The 15,858-nt window shown below is 40.9% G+C and overlaps 1 protein-coding gene and 11 non-coding genes across 12 annotated transcripts; all 12 read right to left on the bottom strand.

Moving 5' to 3' along the window:
* Nucleotides 1–212: 212 nt before the first annotated feature.
* On the bottom strand, nucleotides 213–286 carry trnai-aau (transfer RNA isoleucine (anticodon AAU)). The gene has a single exon. It is a non-coding gene; the product is annotated as a tRNA-Ile (tRNA).
* A 974-nt stretch (nucleotides 287–1,260) lies between these two features.
* On the bottom strand, nucleotides 1,261–1,334 carry trnai-aau (transfer RNA isoleucine (anticodon AAU)). The gene has a single exon. It is a non-coding gene; the product is annotated as a tRNA-Ile (tRNA).
* Nucleotides 1,335–2,314: 980 nt separating this feature from the next.
* On the bottom strand, nucleotides 2,315–2,388 carry trnai-aau (transfer RNA isoleucine (anticodon AAU)). The gene has a single exon. It is a non-coding gene; the product is annotated as a tRNA-Ile (tRNA).
* Nucleotides 2,389–3,364: 976 nt separating this feature from the next.
* Nucleotides 3,365–3,438, bottom strand: trnai-aau (transfer RNA isoleucine (anticodon AAU)). Its single transcript has one exon. It is a non-coding gene; the product is annotated as a tRNA-Ile (tRNA).
* Nucleotides 3,439–4,414: 976 nt separating this feature from the next.
* On the bottom strand, nucleotides 4,415–4,488 carry trnai-aau (transfer RNA isoleucine (anticodon AAU)). The gene has a single exon. It is a non-coding gene; the product is annotated as a tRNA-Ile (tRNA).
* A 971-nt stretch (nucleotides 4,489–5,459) lies between these two features.
* On the bottom strand, nucleotides 5,460–5,533 carry trnai-aau (transfer RNA isoleucine (anticodon AAU)). The gene has a single exon. It is a non-coding gene; the product is annotated as a tRNA-Ile (tRNA).
* Nucleotides 5,534–6,507: 974 nt separating this feature from the next.
* Nucleotides 6,508–6,581, bottom strand: trnai-aau (transfer RNA isoleucine (anticodon AAU)). Its single transcript has one exon. It is a non-coding gene; the product is annotated as a tRNA-Ile (tRNA).
* A 980-nt stretch (nucleotides 6,582–7,561) lies between these two features.
* trnai-aau (transfer RNA isoleucine (anticodon AAU)) lies at nucleotides 7,562–7,635 on the bottom strand. The gene has a single exon. It is a non-coding gene; the product is annotated as a tRNA-Ile (tRNA).
* A 977-nt stretch (nucleotides 7,636–8,612) lies between these two features.
* On the bottom strand, nucleotides 8,613–8,686 carry trnai-aau (transfer RNA isoleucine (anticodon AAU)). The gene has a single exon. It is a non-coding gene; the product is annotated as a tRNA-Ile (tRNA).
* Nucleotides 8,687–9,662: 976 nt separating this feature from the next.
* On the bottom strand, nucleotides 9,663–9,736 carry trnai-aau (transfer RNA isoleucine (anticodon AAU)). The gene has a single exon. It is a non-coding gene; the product is annotated as a tRNA-Ile (tRNA).
* A 985-nt stretch (nucleotides 9,737–10,721) lies between these two features.
* On the bottom strand, nucleotides 10,722–10,795 carry trnai-aau (transfer RNA isoleucine (anticodon AAU)). Its single transcript has one exon. It is a non-coding gene; the product is annotated as a tRNA-Ile (tRNA).
* A 1,491-nt stretch (nucleotides 10,796–12,286) lies between these two features.
* ccr6a (chemokine (C-C motif) receptor 6a) lies at nucleotides 12,287–15,851 on the bottom strand. Its single transcript, XM_034313834.2, has 2 exons — nucleotides 15,703–15,851; nucleotides 12,287–13,903 (listed from the first exon to the last, which is right to left on the bottom strand). Exon 2 carries the CDS (start codon nucleotides 13,893–13,895, stop codon nucleotides 12,714–12,716), a length of 1,182 nt encoding a protein of 393 aa, XP_034169725.2. The 5' UTR covers nucleotides 13,896–13,903; nucleotides 15,703–15,851; the 3' UTR covers nucleotides 12,287–12,713.
* Between the last annotated feature and the right edge of the window lie 7 nt (nucleotides 15,852–15,858).

Genomic DNA, 15,858 nt, shown 5'->3' with positions numbered 1-15,858 from the left:
ACTCGGCACTAGCCCTTGGACAGAGGAAGAATCACATGCGTTGCTCCTTTTGCAAGTGGAGTGGAAGGGAAGGAGGTGAAGGAGGTGAAATTCAAGTCACTTGAACTCGGGATGTGCTGCTGATTTAGTACTCCAGGGTGTAAAGCTGTTTATTAAGATATAGCAGTGAAAACCCTGGGATTTGAGGAGAAGACAGAGGCCAAAAGCTCGCGTGGCCCGTACGGGGATCGAACCCGCGACCTTGGCGTTATTAGCACCACGCTCTAACCAACTGAGCTAACCGGCCAGTAGGTGGCAGTAGAGCGACCACTTTTGGGCGTTGTTCCTTCATTTATTTACATATTTGTTTCTTTTATTAAAGCATTATTTCAAGAGGTTTTTCTTTTCTCTTGCTCAGCATACGCTACTTCATTTTCATATAGGGATATAGGGACGGAAAGGAAAGCAGAGATTATACTAAGGGCTCTTGATTGGAATGGGAAATCAGGGAATTAAATTGTTTGGAAGAGAGTGAGTGCATGCATTTTTAAGAAGGTGGGAGTCACAAAATAAAATAAGATTAAAAGAAGTCGAGAGGCTAATACACTTGACTTATGCTATAGCCTACTAGCTATTGAAGTTTTAGGGAGTTGACAACATACAGTCATCCAGCCTAGCAGCTCATTTGGAGGGATTTTGTTTTGTTCTCTCTCTCTCTCTCTCTCTCAATAAAACGATGTGTTAAGCTGTAAGCTTGTCTGTAAACAAAACAACAGTTTTACGATTTGCTGTAAAGATTCCAATATAGGAATAGATTGATACAAGTATCTTTAAATATACCAATAACATTTTCATCATATGCTCCCATTGTCATACCTATCATCACAGGCCCATGTCCACCAACTGAACCACTGAGGAATTAACTAGGTGTGTCTCATATTGTTGAGTGTTCACAAACTTCAGCAAAGCTGCTGCACTCTACAATGATATGGGCTCAGAGAGGATCCTTTACTGGCACCTTGGACTTAATTCTCATTGACCAAGCGGATAAGCAACAAGGTGTGTGTGAACTCGGCACTAGCCCTTCGACAGAGGAAGAATCACATGCGTTGCTCCTTTTGCAAGTGGAGTGGAAGGGAAGGAGGTGAAGGAGGTGAAATTCAAGTCACTTGAACTCGGGATGTGCTGCTGATTTAGTACTCCAGGGTGTAAAGCTGTTTATTAAGATATAGCAGTGAAAACCCTGGGATTTGAGGAGAAGACAGAGGCCAAAAGCTCGCGTGGCCCGTACGGGGATCGAACCCGCGACCTTGGCGTTATTAGCACCACGCTCTAACCAACTGAGCTAACCGGCCAGTAGGTGGCAGTAGAGCGACCACTTTTGGGCGTTGTTCCTTCATTTATTTACATATTTGTTTCTTTAATTAAAGCATTATTTCAAGAGGTTTTTCTTTTCTCTTGCTCAGCATACGCTACTTCATTTTCATATAGGGATATAGGGACGGAAAGGAAAGCAGAGATTATACTGAGGGCTCTTGATTGGAATGGGAAATCAGGGAATTAAATTGTTTGGAAGAGAGTGAATGCATGCATTTTTAAGAAGGTGAGAGTCACAAAATAAAATAAAGTTAAAAGAAGTCGAGCGGCTAATACACTTGACTTATGCTATAGCCTACTAGCTATTGAAGTTTTAGGGAGTTGACAACATACAGTCATCCAGCCTAGCAGCTCATTTGGAGGGGTTTTGTTTTGTTCTCTCTCTCTCTCTCTCTCTCTCTCTCAATAAAACGATGTGTTAAGCTGTAAGCTTGTCTGTAAACAAAACAACAGTTTTACGATTTGCTGTAAAGACTCCAATATAGGAATAGATTGATACAAGTATCTTTAAATATACCAATAACATTTTCATCATATGCTCCCATTGTCATACCTATCATCACAGGCCCATGTCCACCAACTGAACCACTGAGGAATTAACTAGGTGTGTCTCATATTGTTGAGTGCTCACAAACTTCAGCAAAGCTGCTGCACTCTACAATGATATGGGATCAGAGAGGATCCTTTACTGGCACCTTGGACTTAATTCTCATTGACCAAGCGGATAAGCAACAAGGTGTGTGTGAACTCGGCACTAGCCCTTCGACAGAGGAAGAATCACATGCGTTGCTCCTTTTGCAAGTGGAGTGGAAGGGAAGGAGGTGAAGGAGGTGAAATTCAAGTCACTTGAACTCGGGATGTGCTGCTGATTTAGTACTCCAGGGTGTAAAGCTGTTTATTAAGATATAGCAGTGAAAACCCTGGGATTTGAGGAGAAGACAGAGGCCAAAAGCTCGCGTGGCCCGTACGGGGATCGAACCCGCGACCTTGGCGTTATTAGCACCACGCTCTAACCAACTGAGCTAACCGGCCAGTAGGTGGCAGTAGAGCGACCACTTTTGGGCGTTGTTCCTTCATTTATTTACATATTTGTTTCTTTAATTAAAGCATTATTTCAAGAGGTTTCTTTTCTCTTGCTCAGCATACGCTACTTCATTTTCATATAGGGATATAGGGACGGAAAGGAAAGCAGAGATTATACTAAGGGCTCTTGATTGGAATGGGAAATCAGGGAATTAAATTGTTTGGAAGAGAGAGAGTGCATGCATTTTTAAGAAGGTGGGAGTCACAAAATAAAATAAGATTAAAAGAAGTCGAGAGGCTAATACACTTGACTTATGCTATAGCCTACTAGCTATTGAAGTTTTAGGGAGTTGACAACATACAGTCATCCAGCCTAGCAGCTCATTTGGAGGGATTTTGTTTTGTTCTCTCTCTCTCTCTCTCTCTCTCTCAATAAAACGATGTGTTAAGCTGTAAGCTTGTCTGTAAACAAAACAACAGTTTTACGATTTGCTGTAAAGACTCCAATATAGGAATAGATTGATACAAGTATCTTTAAATATACCAATAACATTTTCATCATATGCTCCCATTGTCATACCTATCATCACAGGCCCATGTCCACCAACTGAACCACTGAGGAATTAACTAGGTGTGTCTCATATTGTTGAGTGTTCACAAACTTCAGCAAAGCTGCTGCACTCTACAATGATATGGGCTCAGAGAGGATCCTTTACTGGCACCTTGGACTTAATTCTCATTGACCAAGCGGATAAGCAACAAGGTGTGTGTGAACTCGGCACTAGCCCTTGGACAGAGGAAGAATCACATGCGTTGCTCCTTTTGCAAGTGGAGTGGAAGGGAAGGAGGTGAAGGAGGTGAAATTCAAGTCACTTGAACTCGGGATGTGCTGCTGATTTAGTACTCCAGGGTGTAAAGCTGTTTATTAAGATATAGCAGTGAAAACCCTGGGATTTGAGGAGAAGACAGAGGCCAAAAGCTCGCGTGGCCCGTACGGGGATCGAACCCGCGACCTTGGCGTTATTAGCACCACGCTCTAACCAACTGAGCTAACCGGCCAGTAGGTGGCAGTAGAGCGACCACTTTTGGGCGTTGTTCCTTCATTTATTTACATATTTGTTTCTTTTATTAAAGCATTATTTCAAGAGGTTTTTCTTTTCTCTTGCTCAGCATACGCTACTTCATTTTCATATAGGGATATAGGGACGGAAAGGAAAGCAGAGATTATACTAAGGGCTCTTGATTGGAATGGGAAATCAGGGAATTAAATTGTTTGGAAGAGAGAGAGTGCATGCATTTTTAAGAAGGTGGGAGTCACAAAATAAAATAAGATTAAAAGAAGTCGAGAGGCTAATACACTTGACTTATGCTATAGCCTACTAGCTATTGAAGTTTTAGGGAGTTGACAACATACAGTCATCCAGCCTAGCAGCTCATTTGGAGGGATTTTGTTTTGTTCTCTCTCTCTCTCTCTCTCTCTCAATAAAACGATGTGTTAAGCTGTAAGCTTGTCTGTAAACAAAACAACAGTTTTACGATTTGCTGTAAAGATTCCAATATAGGAATAGATTGATACAAGTATCTTTAAATATACCAATAACATTTTCATCATATGCTCCCATTGTCATACCTATCATCACAGGCCCATGTCCACCAACTGAACCACTGAGGAATTAACTAGGTGTGTCTCATATTGTTGAGTGTTCACAAACTTCAGCAAAGCTGCTGCACTCTACAATGATATGGGCTCAGAGAGGATCCTTTACTGGCACCTTGGACTTAATTCTCATTGACCAAGCGGATAAGCAACAAGGTGTGTGTGAACTCGGCACTAGCCCTTGGACAGAGGAAGAATCACATGCGTTGCTCCTTTTGCAAGTGGAGTGGAAGGGAAGGAGGTGAAGGAGGTGAAATCCAAGTCACTTGAACTCGGGATGTGCTGCTGATTTAGTACTCCAGGGTGTAAAGCTGTTTATTAAGATATAGCAGTGAAAACCCTGGGATTTGAGGAGAAGACAGAGGCCAAAAGCTCGCGTGGCCCGTACGGGGATCGAACCCGCGACCTTGGCGTTATTAGCACCACGCTCTAACCAACTGAGCTAACCGGCCAGTAGGTGGCAGTAGAGCGACCACTTTTGGGCGTTGTTCCTTCATTTATTTACATATTTGTTTCTTTAATTAAAGCATTATTTCAAGAGGTTTTCTTTTCTCTTGCTCAGCATACGCTACTTCATTTTCATATAGGGATATAGGGACGGAAAGGAAAGCAGAGATTATACTAAGGGCTCTTGATTGGAATGGGAAATCAGGGAATTAAATTGTTTGGAAGAGAGAGAGTGCATGCATTTTTAAGAAGGTGGGAGTCACAAAATAAAATAAGATTAAAAGAAGTCGAGAGGCTAATACACTTGACTTATGCTATAGCCTACTAGCTATTGAAGTTTTAGGGAGTTGACAACATACAGTCATCCAGCCTAGCAGCTCATTTGGAGGGATTTTGTTTTGTTCTCTCTCTCTCTCTCTCTCAATAAAACGATGTGTTAAGCTGTAAGCTTGTCTGTAAACAAAACAACAGTTTTACGATTTGCTGTAAAGATTCCAATATAGGAATAGATTGATACAAGTATCTTTAAATATACCAATAACATTTTCATCATATGCTCCCATTGTCATACCTATCATCACAGGCCCATGTCCACCAACTGAACCACTGAGGAATTAACTAGGTGTGTCTCATATTGTTGAGTGTTCACAAACTTCAGCAAAGCTGCTGCACTCTACAATGATATGGGATCAGAGAGGATCCTTTACTGGCACCTTGGACTTAATTCTCATTGACCAAGCGGATAAGCAACAAGGTGTGTGTGAACTCGGCACTAGCCCTTGGACAGAGGAAGAATCACATGCGTTGCTCCTTTTGCAAGTGGAGTGGAAGGGAAGGAGGTGAAGGAGGTGAAATTCAAGTCACTTGAACTCGGGATGTGCTGCTGATTTAGTACTCCAGGGTGTAAAGCTGTTTATTAAGATATAGCAGTGAAAACCCTGGGATTTGAGGAGAAGACAGAGGCCAAAAGCTCGCGTGGCCCGTACGGGGATCGAACCCGCGACCTTGGCGTTATTAGCACCACGCTCTAACCAACTGAGCTAACCGGCCAGTAGGTGGCAGTAGAGCGACCACTTTTGGGCGTTGTTCCTTCATTTATTTACATATTTGTTTCTTTTATTAAAGCATTATTTCAAGAGGTTTTTCTTTTCTCTTGCTCAGCATACGCTACTTCATTTTCATATAGGGATATAGGGACGGAAAGGAAAGCAGAGATTATACTAAGGGCTCTTGATTGGAATGGGAAATCAGGGAATTAAATTGTTTGGAAGAGAGTGAGTGCATGCATTTTTAAGAAGGTGGGAGTCACAAAATAAAATAAGATTAAAAGAAGTCGAGAGGCTAATACACTTGACTTATGCTATAGCCTACTAGCTATTGAAGTTTTAGGGAGTTGACAACATACAGTCATCCAGCCTAGCAGCTCATTTGGAGGGATTTTGTTTTGTTCTCTCTCTCTCTCTCTCTCTCAATAAAACGATGTGTTAAGCTGTAAGCTTGTCTGTAAACAAAACAACAGTTTTACGATTTGCTGTAAAGATTCCAATATAGGAATAGATTGATACAAGTATCTTTAAATATACCAATAACATTTTCATCATATGCTCCCATTGTCATACCTATCATCACAGGCCCATGTCCACCAACTGAACCACTGAGGAATTAACTAGGTGTGTCTCATATTGTTGAGTGTTCACAAACTTCAGCAAAGCTGCTGCACTCTACAATGATATGGGCTCAGAGAGGATCCTTTACTGGCACCTTGGACTTAATTCTCATTGACCAAGCGGATAAGCAACAAGGTGTGTGTGAACTCGGCACTAGCCCTTCGACAGAGGAAGAATCACATGCGTTGCTCCTTTTGCAAGTGGAGTGGAAGGGAAGGAGGTGAAGGAGGTGAAATTCAAGTCACTTGAACTCGGGATGTGCTGCTGATTTAGTACTCCAGGGTGTAAAGCTGTTTATTAAGATATAGCAGTGAAAACCCTGGGATTTGAGGAGAAGACAGAGGCCAAAAGCTCGCGTGGCCCGTACGGGGATCGAACCCGCGACCTTGGCGTTATTAGCACCACGCTCTAACCAACTGAGCTAACCGGCCAGTAGGTGGCAGTAGAGCGACCACTTTTGGGCGTTGTTCCTTCATTTATTTACATATTTGTTTCTTTAATTAAAGCATTATTTCAAGAGGTTTTTCTTTTCTCTTGCTCAGCATACGCTACTTCATTTTCATATAGGGATATAGGGACGGAAAGGAAAGCAGAGATTATACTGAGGGCTCTTGATTGGAATGGGAAATCAGGGAATTAAATTGTTTGGAAGAGAGTGAATGCATGCATTTTTAAGAAGGTGAGAGTCACAAAATAAAATAAAGTTAAAAGAAGTCGAGCGGCTAATACACTTGACTTATGCTATAGCCTACTAGCTATTGAAGTTTTAGGGAGTTGACAACATACAGTCATCCAGCCTAGCAGCTCATTTGGAGGGGTTTTGTTTTGTTCTCTCTCTCTCTCTCTCTCTCTCTCTCAATAAAACGATGTGTTAAGCTGTAAGCTTGTCTGTAAACAAAACAACAGTTTTACGATTTGCTGTAAAGACTCCAATATAGGAATAGATTGATACAAGTATCTTTAAATATACCAATAACATTTTCATCATATGCTCCCATTGTCATACCTATCATCACAGGCCCATGTCCACCAACTGAACCACTGAGGAATTAACTAGGTGTGTCTCATATTGTTGAGTGCTCACAAACTTCAGCAAAGCTGCTGCACTCTACAATGATATGGGATCAGAGAGGATCCTTTACTGGCACCTTGGACTTAATTCTCATTGACCAAGCGGATAAGCAACAAGGTGTGTGTGAACTCGGCACTAGCCCTTGGACAGAGGAAGAATCACATGCGTTGCTCCTTTTGCAAGTGGAGTGGAAGGGAAGGAGGTGAAGGAGGTGAAATTCAAGTCACTTGAACTCGGGATGTGCTGCTGATTTAGTACTCCAGGGTGTAAAGCTGTTTATTAAGATATAGCAGTGAAAACCCTGGGATTTGAGGAGAAGACAGAGGCCAAAAGCTCGCGTGGCCCGTACGGGGATCGAACCCGCGACCTTGGCGTTATTAGCACCACGCTCTAACCAACTGAGCTAACCGGCCAGTAGGTGGCAGTAGAGCGACCACTTTTGGGCGTTGTTCCTTCATTTATTTACATATTTGTTTCTTTAATTAAAGCATTATTTCAAGAGGTTTTCTTTTCTCTTGCTCAGCATACGCTACTTCATTTTCATATAGGGATATAGGGACGGAAAGGAAAGCAGAGATTATACTAAGGGCTCTTGATTGGAATGGGAAATCAGGGAATTAAATTGTTTGGAAGAGAGAGAGTGCATGCATTTTTAAGAAGGTGGGAGTCACAAAATAAAATAAGATTAAAAGAAGTCGAGAGGCTAATACACTTGACTTATGCTATAGCCTACTAGCTATTGAAGTTTTAGGGAGTTGACAACATACAGTCATCCAGCCTAGCAGCTCATTTGGAGGGATTTTGTTTTGTTCTCTCTCTCTCTCTCTCTCTCTCTCAATAAAACGATGTGTTAAGCTGTAAGCTTGTCTGTAAACAAAACAACAGTTTTACGATTTGCTGTAAAGACTCCAATATAGGAATAGATTGATACAAGTATCTTTAAATATACCAATAACATTTTCATCATATGCTCCCATTGTCATACCTATCATCACAGGCCCATGTCCACCAACTGAACCACTGAGGAATTAACTAGGTGTGTCTCATATTGTTGAGTGTTCACAAACTTCAGCAAAGCTGCTGCACTCTACAATGATATGGGCTCAGAGAGGATCCTTTACTGGCACCTTGGACTTAATTCTCATTGACCAAGCGGATAAGCAACAAGGTGTGTGTGAACTCGGCACTAGCCCTTCGACAGAGGAAGAATCACATGCGTTGCTCCTTTTGCAAGTGGAGTGGAAGGGAAGGAGGTGAAGGAGGTGAAATTCAAGTCACTTGAACTCGGGATGTGCTGCTGATTTAGTACTCCAGGGTGTAAAGCTGTTTATTAAGATATAGCAGTGAAAACCCTGGGATTTGAGGAGAAGACAGAGGCCAAAAGCTCGCGTGGCCCGTACGGGGATCGAACCCGCGACCTTGGCGTTATTAGCACCACGCTCTAACCAACTGAGCTAACCGGCCAGTAGGTGGCAGTAGAGCGACCACTTTTGGGCGTTGTTCCTTCATTTATTTACATATTTGTTTCTTTTATTAAAGCATTATTTCAAGAGGTTTTTCTTTTCTCTTGCTCAGCATACGCTACTTCATTTTCATATAGGGATATAGGGACGGAAAGGAAAGCAGAGATTATACTAAGGGCTCTTGATTGGAATGGGAAATCAGGGAATTAAATTGTTTGGAAGAGAGAGAGTGCATGCATTTTTAAGAAGGTGGGAGTCACAAAATAAAATAAGATTAAAAGAAGTCGAGAGGCTAATACACTTGACTTATGCTATAGCCTACTAGCTATTGAAGTTTTAGGGAGTTGACAACATACAGTCATCCAGCCTAGCAGCTCATTTGGAGGGATTTTGTTTTGTTCTCTCTCTCTCTCTCTCTCTCTCAATAAAACGATGTGTTAAGCTGTAAGCTTGTCTGTAAACAAAACAACAGTTTTACGATTTGCTGTAAAGATTCCAATATAGGAATAGATTGATACAAGTATCTTTAAATATACCAATAACATTTTCATCATATGCTCCCATTGTCATACCTATCATCACAGGCCCATGTCCACCAACTGAACCACTGAGGAATTAACTAGGTGTGTCTCATATTGTTGAGTGTTCACAAACTTCAGCAAAGCTGCTGCACTCTACAATGATATGGGCTCAGAGAGGATCCTTTACTGGCACCTTGGACTTAATTCTCATTGACCAAGCGGATAAGCAACAAGGTGTGTGTGAACTCGGCACTAGCCCTTGGACAGAGGAAGAATCACATGCGTTGCTCCTTTTGCAAGTGGAGTGGAAGGGAAGGAGGTGAAGGAGGTGAAATCCAAGTCACTTGAACTCGGGATGTGCTGCTGATTTAGTACTCCAGGGTGTAAAGCTGTTTATTAAGATATAGCAGTGAAAACCCTGGGATTTGAGGAGAAGACAGAGGCCAAAAGCTCGCGTGGCCCGTACGGGGATCGAACCCGCGACCTTGGCGTTATTAGCACCACGCTCTAACCAACTGAGCTAACCGGCCAGTAGGTGGCAGTAGAGCGACCACTTTTGGGCGTTGTTCCTTCATTTATTTACATATTTGTTTCTTTAATTAAAGCATTATTTCAAGAGGTTTTCTTTTCTCTTGCTCAGCATACGCTACTTCATTTTCATATAGGGATATAGGGACGGAAAGGAAAGCAGAGATTATACTAAGGGCTCTTGATTGGAATGGGAAATCAGGGAATTAAATTGTTTGGAAGAGAGAGAGTGCATGCATTTTTAAGAAGGTGGGAGTCACAAAATAAAATAAGATTAAAAGAAGTCGAGAGGCTAATACACTTGACTTATGCTATAGCCTACTAGCTATTGAAGTTTTAGGGAGTTGACAACATACAGTCATCCAGCCTAGCAGCTCATTTGGAGGGATTTTGTTTTGTTCTCTCTCTCTCTCTCTCTCTCTCTCTCTCTCTCAATAAAACGATGTGTTAAGCTGTAAGCTTGTCTGTAAACAAAACAACAGTTTTACGATTTGCTGTAAAGATTCCAATATAGGAATAGATTGATACAAGTATCTTTAAATATACCAATAACATTTTCATCATATGCTCCCATTGTCATACCTATCATCACAGGCCCATGTCCACCAACTGAACCACTGAGGAATTAACTAGGTGTGTCTCATATTGTTGAGTGTTCACAAACTTCAGCAAAGCTGCTGCACTCTACAATGATATGGGATCAGAGAGGATCCTTTACTGGCACCTTGGACTTAATTCTCATTGACCAAGCGGATGAGCAACAAGGTGTGTGTGAACTCGGCACTAGCCCTTGGACAGAGGAAGAATCACATGCGTTGCTCCTTTTGCAAGTGGAGTGGAAGGGAAGGAGGTGAAGGAGGTGAAATTCAAGTCACTTGAACTCGGGATGTGCTGCTGATTTAGTACTCCAGGGTGTAAAGCTGTTTATTAAGATATAGCAGTGAAAACCCTGGGATTTGAGGAGAAGACAGAGGCCAAAAGCTCGCGTGGCCCGTACGGGGATCGAACCCGCGACCTTGGCGTTATTAGCACCACGCTCTAACCAACTGAGCTAACCGGCCAGTAGGTGGCAGTAGAGCGACCACTTTTGGGCGTTGTTCCTTCATTTATTTACGTATTTGTTTCTTTAATTAAAGCATTATTTCAAGAGGTTTTTCTTTTCTCTTGCTCAGCATACGCTACTTCATTTTCATATAGGGATATAGGGACGGAAAGGAAAGCAGAGATTATACTAAGGGCTCTTGATTGGAATGGGAAATCAGGGAATTAAATTGTTTGGAAGAGAGTGAGTGCATGCATTTTTAAGAAGGTGGGAGTCACAAAATAAAATAAGATTAAAAGAAGTCGAGCGGCTAATACACTTGACTTATGCTATAGCCTACTAGCTATTGAAGTTTTAGGGAGTTGACAACATACAGTCATCCAGCCTAGCAGCTCATTTGGAGGGGTTTTGTTTTGTTCTCTCTCAGGGAAGGAGCTGGAGTCCAAGTCCAACTCAGGATGTGCTGCTGATTTAATACTCCATGTTGTAAAGCTCTGCGCTGGCTTTGCTGAAAATATATTTGACATGTGAGCATTTAGATTAGAATCACGTGTTCATGTATGAAAGCATTGAATGTTCGTTTTTTAATACCATTATGCATAATGTATGAGTTTACCTAGAGCATCAGCCAATCTCTGTCGAGATTCATTCATCAAACATACCGTCATATGTAGTAATGTGGCCAGCCCCGCCCCCTACCACGCCCCTAATAAAAAAATATCTCAGCGGTTTCGTGAATAGTTTTTAATGAGAAATTCTTAGTCAGGAACTTGAATCTCTAATATGACTTAGGAGAAAGTGTTTCTTTGTGAATAGAGCCCCAGGAAATGTAAAAAAAAAAAATAAAAAAAGCGCGAAGTATAAAATTTATTAAGCCTTAATTATTAGTAGTATTATTAGGTGCTCTTAAATAGGTGAGTGTGTCGGGTGCTTCCGATGTGCATAGAGTAACGAGAGGTGGCAGCAACGAGACAGAACGAGACTTCTCAAAACTCTCATACACTCTGACCCTGCATATGAAGTGACAGGAGGGGAAATAACCCTGGGCCTGGGCATGTATGTGCTCTTAAATACTTTTAGAAGTCTAGTTATAGTTCTCAGAGCAACTCCTAGTGAGGAAGAGGAGCAAATCTGAAGTAAATCTTCAGCATCAAGCAGCAGAGGCTTTTGGTGGGACAGGATGACGTTGATAACGTCATAGCCTCAAACTAAATCAAGTTAAGAGGCAACATACAGTCATCCAGCCTAACAGCTCGTTTTGAGGGCTTTTGAGGTGAACACATGAAGAAGAGTTAGCATCATGTACTATCTGATCCGTCAGACAGAGAAACAACACGTCACCTAATATTTATTGCTACAAATAGCAATTTTCTATTAGCTATGATTTATATTTGACTTGACAATATTTTATAAGGCTCTCTCTCTCAATAAAACCATGTGTTATGCTGTAAGCTTGTCTGTAAACAAAACAACAGTTTTACAATTTGCTCTAAAGACTCCAACATGGGAATAGATTGATACAAGTATCTTTATTTACAAGGTGTGTGTGTGTGTGTGTGTGTGCGTGCTCAATAGCTATAATGAACACAAAGCGCACCACACTGGTACAGGAACACTTCAGTGCAAAAACTAAAAAAATTATTTTATACATTTGAAGCTCATATCATTTACGAAATAAAGTTACAGAAGACAACAAGATATAATAAAACACTTTATGTACAAATACAAAAAGGGATTACTAAACATGAATAGGAGTTACATAAAATCTTCTTGCTGCAATGACTAAACATTTATTTAAAAAACAAAACAAAACAAAACAAAAAAACATTTAACTGTAGCATGGAGCTTGCATTGTTTTTATGTGCAGCAAAGAACCACAAACCTGATAGTCTTAATACACCTCAGCTATAATTGTTAACCAGGGATACCCAATTTTTTTACATGGTGAAGGAGGTGCCGTTTTCGTTCCCTGAGCTGTCTACAGACCTTCGGGAAGATAAGTATGCCTCAGAGGTGATTCGTGAGGTGCGCCGTGCCCCGATGTAGCTCTTCCCAAGGCACCAGAGGTCCTCCACAACCTTGCGGAAGTGGTTCCTGAATTTGACACCAATGAAGGCATAGAGCAGTGGGTTAAGGCAGCAGTGCAGGTAGGCCAGGCTTTCTGTGAGGGTCAGCAGCAGGTGTGTGTTGTTATAATCGCTGCATTCTGTACTGGAGAACATGTAAATGATGTCGTAGAGCAGTGCTGCATTGTAAGGCAGATGACAGATGACAAAGACCAGCACCACAGTCAGGACCACACGCACAGCCTTGTGCCTTTGGAAGTTCTTGGCACGCAGGAGTGTGAACACCACACTGGAGTAGCAGAAGCCCATGATCAGCAATGGTAAGCAAAACCCTATAGCCACCTGGGCACTTGGCGCTAGTACCTTGACCTGCTTTGCAGTGTTGTTGTCCTTGAAGCGGAAGAAGCAAACGTGTTTCTCCTCTTGCAAGTTGAGTGGAAGTGAAGAAGTTGAAGTCCAAGGCTCCTCAGTCAAGTATGTACCATCAGAAATCTCTGTATATTCTAGAAATGTTGTATTGAATGTTTCACTGAGTTTGTAGCGTTCATAGTAGATGAAAGTGGGCAAAGTCAGGAGCAAGGCTAAAAGCCAGACTACTGAACAGATCACGTAACTGTAGACCATCATGCTTGAGCGGAATCTGAAAGAGCGGCGAGCTTGTACAATAGCCAAATAGCGGTCTAAACTGATGCAAGCCAGCAGTAGGGTGCCGCTGTACAGGTTGATGCTGTAGACTCCACGCAACAGCTTGCAGGACCAATCACCCAATGCCCAGCCACTCTGCTCACTAAAGATGATCAGAGGCAGGGCCACTACAAACAGGACATCTGCTATGGCCACGTTAAGTAGGTAAACATCTGTCATGGACTTGGTGCGCTTATAGAAAGCATATGTAAGGATCACCAGGACATTGCCAATGAAACCTACAATGCAGATAAGGGAGTGCACGTAGACCTGGAGATAGTACTTAACGTGAAGGTTTACTGAATTACTATTCATCTCACATGGACTTTCCATACTGTCATAGCTGTCATATTCCCCAGTCATATTCATCTTTGACACTGTGGAGAAAAGAAGAATGGAAATATGAGGGAAAAACATTTAACTAAAATTAACACAACTATGACTGTCCTTGCTTTTTCACCCATCTGATTTTTTTTATAGATTTTTTTTTTTTTTTTTTACACAATCATATGATGCAACAAGGGATGTTTAATTGACTCTGCCTAATAAACACAAGTGATTACATTTCTCAGTTTGCCAGATTTGATCCAAATTGATTTAGTAAGGCATAATGAGCTAAGGGTCTTGCACAAGGGTTGTCCTGGAATTTGAACAACACAACCTTCAGGTCACTAACATAAGGCCTTAAACACGGAACCACCACTGTCAAAGAAATAACACATGGTACATCTTAAATAAGTGCAATGCAGACTGACAGCTGGCAGGTTTGATTCTCTCCCCAAAAAGTAATTTTTATACTAGGCAACATGGTATGTAGACACACACACACACACGTCATGACGTTCCAAAGTCAAAAAACACCTTATCAAGATGAAAAATCTGAAGGTTTAATGTTGCTTTGAAGTAAGTTATGATTTTCATAATGCAGAAAGAGGAAATTTGCATGAACCAGGTCACATACATGTTCTAAAAGCCACCAAGAGCCATGAGTCAAGATTCAGTGCCAATGACCTATTTATACAGTTTAAGAATTTCAGAGAATTACCAGAAGGAGTCAATGTACCAGAACTTACGCACACTGCGAGGCTGTGTAATTTAGTTTGTTCTGCAGCACTGCTTTCCTTTAGCAGTTTTAAATAAATAGTCTCAAATATGGCAAAACACATGACGGGATAAAAACCACAGAAACTATGAACTAGCGGGATTTTTGAATACACTTTTACCACAGATTAGCAACTGCACTTTTGAAACCAGCCGGCTGTACCTCACCTAAAATAGTAATCGAGATTAGTGGTTCCCAAAGCGGGTTGGTGAGGCACAGCTACAGGGTGCATGAATTTTAAAAACTTTGTTCCAGTGGTGGAAAACACCACCCACTCTTATCAAACTTACATTTAATTATTGAATTCTTACATTTATTAGCCTGTTTGACTGGTAGCTTAAATTGAATGAGTTTAATCCAAACCTCAAGAACTCAAAAACAAGCAGACCTAAAAATAAGCTAAACTGGAACCTGAATACAGTTTTACTAACAAAATATGTTCGGGACATGGATAGTTCAAGAATAAAAAGCAATCAATCTCCAATAAAAAGGCAATTATTATTACATTAGAATAATGAATAATTGACTAATTCAGGCTGTTATAAACTTCAAGTTTTTCTTTACTGGTCATAGAACAAGTAAATGAATTGAGCCAATAAAATGAAAAAATGAATACATAGCGCTAAACAATATGTTTGGTTTAAATTTCAAATGGAGTCCCTTAGACAATTTGCAAAAATGCAATGGCCATTTGAAATGTTATTAAATTAGCAATTATTCAAAGTGTTCACCAATTACTTGGTCTACATTCCACTTTTTAAATCCATATATTACCAGTTTTGCTCAGAGAAATGTGATAATATAGACCATTCCTTTTTAACCAGATCATAGCTAAACAACATAGATAAACAATAATGATTTTGTTTACTAAGTAAAAAAAATGAAAAAAGAAAGAAATAAGCTATAAGTACAAATATAGCAGCTTAGTTAAACTTAAGGTAAACACAAAATAATGGGACTAACTGGGACTAACAATTCAGTGGGCAAAAAACAAGCCAATCTGTTCTAAGATGGAAAAAAAAAAAAATTAAATAAAATAACGAAAGCAAGTTAAGGGGAAACAAAAGTGCCTACCAGCCTTGCCGCAAGTCTGCTTCACAGCTGTCGTGTCCTGCGTAACTGCACGATCGGCACCGTGTGCATGTATGTACTTGAATGAGGTGGAGTCTTTGATACAATCTGAAAGTCTTTTGAATACGCTGCTTGATGTTTTGGCTGTTAGTATTCATA

This window comes from Pangasianodon hypophthalmus, chromosome 19 (genome assembly GCF_027358585.1).
Source record: "Pangasianodon hypophthalmus isolate fPanHyp1 chromosome 19, fPanHyp1.pri, whole genome shotgun sequence".
NCBI classification, from domain to species: domain Eukaryota; kingdom Metazoa; phylum Chordata; class Actinopteri; order Siluriformes; family Pangasiidae; genus Pangasianodon; species Pangasianodon hypophthalmus.
This window is presented reverse-complemented; position numbering and strand designations above follow the sequence as displayed.